This window comes from Monodelphis domestica, chromosome 2 (genome assembly GCF_027887165.1).
Source record: "Monodelphis domestica isolate mMonDom1 chromosome 2, mMonDom1.pri, whole genome shotgun sequence".
NCBI lineage: Eukaryota > Metazoa > Chordata > Mammalia > Didelphimorphia > Didelphidae > Monodelphis > Monodelphis domestica.
The window spans coordinates 196,212,562-196,220,078 of NC_077228.1; the positions used below are offsets into that span (position 1 = coordinate 196,212,562).

Sequence of the window (7,517 nt, forward strand, 5' to 3'; positions counted from 1 at the left end):
AATCAGGAAAACATTGTACATAGAGACTGGTACACTGTGGTACAATCGAATGTAATAGACTTCATTAGTGGCAATGCAGTGATCCTGAACTTGGAGGAAACTACAAGAAAAACCACTGTCCAAATCCAGAGGAAACACTGCGGGAGTAAAAACACCAAAGAAAAACAATGACTTAAATACATGGGTTGAAGGGATATGGTTGGGGATGTAGACTCTGAATGAACATCCTAGTGTAAACAACAACATGGAAATAGGTTCTGATCAAGGACACAAGTAATACCCAATGAAATTGCGTGCTGGCTGAGGGAAGAGTGGGTGGAGGGGAGTGAGGGAAATAATGTGATTATTGTAACCAAGGAATAATGTTCTAAATTGACTAAATAAACTTATTCAAATGGAAAAAAATAAATGCTTCTCTTGATAATATTTTTTAAAATCACTCATCACATGGCTTACTACACAACATTTGAATAGCATTATTAAACAGTGTCATTGATGGCCTTGATTAATTGGTTAGAAATTTGAAAGCATAATTAAGTATTTTTCAGGAACAATCTACTAATCCCTGAGAATCATAATCATCACAGATATATCTTCTCCTTTTGTCATGAATCCTTTAAAAGCAGGTGGGTTCTTTCACTGTTAATAAAGCAGGGAGCAGTATCATAAAGAGTCAATCCTTGAATATTAGCTTCTACCCATAAGGAAATTTTCTGAAAATCACCAATATAAGTCAGAAAAAAAAACAAAGAAAGAAAAAGGCATGGACCATTCTGCTGAAGTGGTGATCATGTGAAGTACATAGCCTTTGTCTTCAGGGTTCCAGTGGAGCTTCTGGACTATATCAGAGCCAAAATAGCCACTATACAAAAGGGAGGAGCAAGTCATCATGATAAATGCACTTATTCCACACCAGATCACCACTACCAGCTGGATCCAGAAGACTTGTTTGCTGTGAATTTTCAGCTGCATTTTGTAGGAAATAATTGTCTGGAAGTTTGCCACGATAGAAAGTCCTAAGCCACTAAGTAATCCAAGTGCAAGGCCAGCCTTGTTTAATTTGATGATCTGAGGCTCCTCAGGATTGAGAGCATGAATTTGCTTATAATGAACATATATGGTGGCAACATCTGTCTCACCATTTCTTCTGTTTCCTTGTGTAGGTGATCATTTATGTTCTGTCTCCTTGGTGTGGGTCAGTCAGTCAATGAGCATTTATTAAGTGCCTATATTTGTGAAGCAATAAGACTGCAGCAATATTTAACATTACCCCAAACAAGCATTTTTCTGGAGCCACTGTTCCAGTGTCACTATGGAAGCCTTTCCTGACCTCTTATTTATTGTTCTTTTCCATCTCAAAATATCTTGCCTTCTCTTGTTTGTCTACATGCTGTAACTCTCAGTAGAATCTAAGTTCTGTGATGGCAAGATTGCTCTGGTTTTTTGTCTTTATCTTCCCAGCCCCTGGTAAAAGCTCTGATATAGGGCAATGCAAGGTCCACATGGTGAAGAGTTATTGCAGTAAGGTAGGAAAAGATGAAAGCAGCAGCTGTCCAAATGACAAGGGCTGAAGGTAGAAAGCTGAGTCCTTGCTAAAACCACCACATCTCATGATGACTTCAATGTGCCCCAGGTAGCAGTGACAGATGATCATGCTCAGCAGCACCCACAGTACACGCCACCTAAGCCTGAGCTTCTACAGGGATTCTTAACTTGAGGCCTATAGATTTTTTTTAATATTGAAAATAGTATTTTAATATACTTGATTTTCTTTGTAAATACAGGTATTTTATTTCCAATTTTAAAAAAACATACTGAGAATGGGTCCATGGGTCCCAGAGACAACCAAAGTGGTTTATGACCCCCAAATCACTAAGGCATGTTTGGCACAAACTGTGGGGAGCCAACGGACCACCACTGGCTAACAAGGTTATAATTTGAGAGAGGAAAACTGCAAGACAGCCCCAGAGAACAAGGCCCCGGCCATTGACCACCTTCTGTGACTTCTCTCTCTCCAACATTCCTAACTAATGGAATTGTCATGATTATTATTCTCTCCCCAATACAGGAGAAATAAATAATATGAGAGCAAATTACCCCAAAAGATTGCATTTACAGAATTAAAGCCAAAGATTATTGCCTATTACCCCTCCTTTCTCTCATTCAAGGACAGATATGCTCCAAGCACCCACAATAAATATTATAGAGCTTCAGCACTATAATAAATCTTTCCTTACAGTTATCACACTCCAATGAATTTGTTGATGAACAGAAACCAGGCAGCATTGCTAGACACTTCAAAGTAACACAAGAAAAACAGACCTTGTAAATTGAGGAAAACCCCAAATCCAGCCTGTTTTAAGTCACCTTTTAAATTTGTACTTAGATACAAAAAATGTTTTGTTATTCATCTCCTAAGCAATTGTGATTGATAGTGAAAGCTTATCAAAAGCACAATGATCCTCTCAGCTAGTCAAGGGGTACTAATCTACAAAGGACTTAATTCATGTTATTCATATACATCACAGAGTGTTGTAGAAAATATACATCACAGAGTATTGTAGCAAATGATCACAGAATTCTTTGTTGTAGTAACATCACAAGAATGTGGATTAAGTGATTTGATAATATCCAATCAGAATGTAGAATGTCACATGCAGAAAATTGATTGTGTGCCAAAGAAGTATGTACTTGAAACCTTATATAATACACAAACCACAGTACTATGGCAGAGCACTGTGTGTGATGCCTGTGTACATGGGTTTGAACACATAGTGTGTCTCACATAATTTGACTGGATCGCCACACTTAGAGATAACCTCAGACCCTCAGAGAGACTGCTGAATGGCTCTCATTAACATACCCCTAACTTTTTTTTTATTAGAAGTCATAAAAGGCAATTATGTCTACTCATTGTTTTTTCTACACACCAAGTTTTAAATAAAACTTCATCTATATATCAACTGAACCTCTAGAACATTCCAATCCATTAACCATGAATGAATGAATGAATGTAAGTAGCTTTATCAAGCAATTAATTTGTGGAAGGCACAATGTAAAGCTATAGGAATGAAAAGAAAAAATAAATAAGGTTTCTGCTCTCTTGGCTTTCACTCAGATTCTGAGAGAGAAAGAGAGGGAGGGAGAGAAAACACAGATTTCAGCTGAAATACATAGGGAAAGGCCCTATGGTTCTTAAGATTTAGTATCAAATCAGATAATATTGCACCCTCTTTGATGTTATTTGCACTGATAAAACCATTTCAAGATGTTGAATTTTTTGGCAAACACTAGACTTTAGGGATGACAGCTTTCTTTTTCAAGTCTTCAGTAAGCAGGAATGAAAAGGAGGTTGTCACTGTGGTACTTAATGAGACATTTGCTAAATTTCATCTTCATAAAGATTGAATCCCTAGAAGATAAAGGCTGGTCTGGAAGGATTGAGTGTAATCTGGAGAGAGAGAGAATGATATTTCCCAGGGTTCCTAAGTTCAGCATCCTAAGCTATCTCCAATAGGACTGAGAGGAGCTATTAGTTGAAGTGAGGGCAATAATGTTATTTGACTGGTATAATCTCCAATCACTCCCTGACTCTCCACAGAGTGTTTTGCTGCTAGGTCTGCTAGTCTGTCATGTGCTAGCATCTGTTCACCCACCAACCTCATATCATACCTATGCCTCAATCATACACACCCATCAGACATGCTTACTCTTCAACCAATAAATATGTCTTTACCCTAACCATGCATAGCCTCTGTATAGGTCTACTAAATCATATTCCCTACAGGATCACTGAAAGAATTCTGGCTTGGCTGGGTTGTTCTGGACTAGTATGTCATTTTTTAAAATATTAGAACTACAGAAGAGCCCAATTCTCTGACTCTGGAAATGATGATCAATTAAGAAGCTTTCAGGAATACACAAGAAGAAATAAGTGATGCCCGTGATTTTTAATTCCAAAAAATGAAGTTTTATTAGGAAACACACAAGCAATAAGATGCCATAAAATTAAGAATTATAGATATCAGAGATAAAAAATATTTTAAGGACTTGATGACTTGGTAATTTAAAATTAAATTTCTTCTTTGCAACTACTGTTATATTTGGATATGTTTTTACAGTTTCAGAAAATAAGTTAAAAAGAAATCAAATTGATGGACTTTTATAGCAGACACATTCAACATTAAGAGTTTCATGTCTATGATGATGGAGGAAATAGAGGGTAAGAGGGTAATAGTGTACCCAGACTGAAATCAAAGGAATTAAGTTTTCCATACTGGTTTCAGGTACAGAAGCTAAGAGTTGGATTTCTTCAACAATCTTGACATATTAGTACCTTTGAGGAAAGGATGTATCTGGGGAAAAATAGGGCTAATGAGCAGCTATATGGAGGCCTGGGCATTTAGCAGCAAGAGGACCCACAACAGACTGGGCGGCAGCAAGTGGTTCTGCAGCAGGTGGTCTGGCAGCAGGTGGGGCGGCAGCAAGGCTGGCAGCAGCTGGACACACAGCAGCTGGGGCGGCAGCAACTAGACTGACAGCAGGAAGGGCGGCAGCAAGTTGGTTGGCAGCACACAGACTGGCAGCAACTTGGTCTGCAGCAGGTTGGGCGGCAGCAGCAGCTGGGGCGGCAGCAAGGCTGGCAGCAGCTGGACACACAGCAGCTGGGGCAGCAGCAACTAGACTGACAGCAGCTGGGGCAGCAGCAAGGCTGGCAGCAGCTGGGGCGGCAGCAGCAGCTGGGGCGGCAGCAAGGCTGGCAGCAGCTGGACACACAACAGCTGGGGCGGCAGCAGGGCTGGCAGCAGCTGGACCCACAGCAGCTGGGGTGGCAGCAGGGCTGGCAGCAGCTGGACCCACAGCAGCTGGGGCGGCAGCAGGTGGACACAATGCAGGTGGGCCTATAACAGTTGGTCCTGCAGCAGGTACTCTGGCAGCAGGCTGGCCTAAGGCAGCAGGCAGGGCGGCAGCAGCAGGGAGCACAGCAGCCAGAGCCACAGCTCAGGCCAGAGCAGGTGGAGCCACAACAGGAGCTGACCATGGTGTTGCTGGGTTGAGCTTCTAGGTTTCTTTCAAGGTGAGTGAGGAACTTGAGTTTGAAAGTCTTCTGGCCCTTTGAGCCTCTTATATACTATTTCTGAGCAACAATCATCATTGTTAGCAGCTTATTTCCTTGTTATTGTTTAGCAAGATGGGAAAAGGATGACCCTTCAATTACATAATTTGTCTTGATGATGGAAAAGATGTTATTTCCCTAATGCTTTAGGATTCCTCCAATTTGCTATATATGTCACTAAATTCACACCCTTGGAAGCCATATCCAACCCCAACCTGTGCCTCAACAAGACTTTCTTCTACAACATACATACAACAATATACACAAATATACAGGCAACCTTTCCCACTAAATCCTGAAAATTTGCTTTTCATTTATACATGGAACTTTTTTTACTATTTTCTTCTTTTCTTCAGCTTCTAGTCATATTGTGACAGAGAAACTCAAAGCTCTTAAAATTACTCTCTGCTCCCTATGTATCATCCTCTGACTCATGGTAAAGTACTTTTAAGAAATGTTTATGAAAGTAAGAAAATATGCCTGGTAAGTGGCCTGCTGATGGGTAAGTTAAAATGAATTCAGAAACAGATAAAACGTTAGTTGGCTATCAGCCCTCAAAGGTTCTTCCAAGCAGTCCTTTGTGAATTATTAGCAATAATGAATAATTCTGACTCACCTTTAGTTGAGATACTGATTTTAGAAGCAATTAAATCTATACATAGTCTCCTTTATTGACTGAAGAACCTTCTCCTTCTCCATTCCATCCATAACCCCTGTCCTATCATACCAAAATGAATGAAAATGAGCATAAGTTTCATGTTGTCTTCCCAGTCTCGTTTCTCTCTATATATAGACCGCTACCAAGGTAATAATCAGGACACACTATTACCACTATGGCCAAGAATCTTCAATGCCCCCCAATTGACTCTACTATAAAATATGAACTCCTATCACTGGTACTTAAAATTCCTTCAAAATATGACTCCAACTTGTTTTTCCACATTGATTCCATAATCACTCCTCCTTATGTAATCAAAATTTCATGCAAATTGGTGTGCTATTTTTTCCTTCTTCCTCTCTGATTTGTTATAATCTACCTAGTCCCCTTCCTCTAATGATCTCCCTATTTATCTATGGCTCATAGAATCCTTAGGTTACTTCAACATCAAAGTCAGGTGCCATTTTCTACAGATATCTTTATCTATCGAATGGTTAACAAAATTATTAAATATTTTATGCATATATCAGGTTATCTTTGAGGCATTATGTATCAGAAATCGACAAGGCAGTGAACTGCCTTTTTCACTATCAGTCAGTTTTAGGTTCATTACACAGATGGGTCACATCATTGGGCTGCTTGCCATATTTGAATCTAAGGAAAGCAAGTTTAAATGTTAAATAAACTTTCTGTGGAAGTAAAAAGACATATAATGCATATATATTTCACATTTTGGTTTTCTAAAATATTATATCAACTGAGATCAAAATAGGTTTAAAACAGTTGTAGTTTATTACTTGAATTTTCAGTAATTAAATTTATGGTTAATTTTCTTGAACTTTTTCATTTTATTTTTTTAACCAAAAGAACCATATTTTTTCTATTTTATTTTAATTTTATTTTTTCCATTTGAATTAATTTATTTAGTCACTTTAGAACACTATTCCTTGGTTACAGTATTCACATAATTTCCCTCCCTCCCCTCAACCCACCGTTCCCACAGCCTACGCACAATTTCATTAAGTATTATTTGTTTCCTTGATCAGAACGTACCTCCATGTTGTTAATGTTTGCACTAGGATGTTCATTTAGATTCTACATCACTAACCAAATTCCCTCGACTCATGTATTCAAGCAGTGGTTTTTCTTCCGTGTTTCTACTCCCACAGTTTTTCGATAGTGGTTTTTCTCGTAGATTCATCCAAGTTGTTCAGGATCACTGCATTGCCACTAATGGAGAAGTCCATTACAATAGATTGTACCACAATGTATCAGTCTCTGTGTACAATGTTCTCCGGGTTCTGTTCATTTCACTGTGAATCAAATCCTGGAGGTCATTCCAGCTCCCATGGAATTCCTCCACTTTATTATTCCTTTGAGAACAATAGTATTCCATCACCAACATATACCACACTTTGTTCAGCCATTTCCCAATTGCAGGGCATCCCCTCATTTTCAAATTTTTGGCCACCACAAAGAGTGCAGCTATGAATATTTTTGTATATGTCTTTTTCCATATTATCTCTTTGGGGTACAAACCTAGCAGTGCTACGACTGGATCAAAGGGCAGACAGTATTTATTGCCCTTTAGGCATTTCCAAATTGCCCTCCAGAATGGTTGAATCAATTCACAACTCCACCAGCAATGCATTCATGTCCCAACTTTGCCACATCCCCTCCAGCATTCATCACTTTCCTTTGCTGTCATTTTAGCCAATCTGCTAGGTGTGAGGTGATACCTCA

The 7,517-nt window shown here is 39.1% G+C and overlaps 1 protein-coding gene and 1 pseudogene across 1 annotated transcript; both read right to left on the reverse strand.

Moving 5' to 3' along the window:
- Positions 1-424: 424 nt before the first annotated feature.
- LOC130456912 (DNA damage-regulated autophagy modulator protein 2-like) lies at positions 425-1,654 on the reverse strand (annotated as a pseudogene).
- A 2,328-nt stretch (positions 1,655-3,982) lies between these two features.
- LOC100014079 (keratin-associated protein 9-1-like) lies at positions 3,983-5,078 on the reverse strand. Its single transcript, XM_001365427.3, has one exon. It carries the CDS (start codon positions 5,039-5,041, stop codon positions 4,403-4,405), a length of 639 nt encoding a protein of 212 aa, XP_001365464.2. The 5' UTR covers positions 5,042-5,078; the 3' UTR covers positions 3,983-4,402.
- Positions 5,079-7,517: the final 2,439 nt, after the last annotated feature.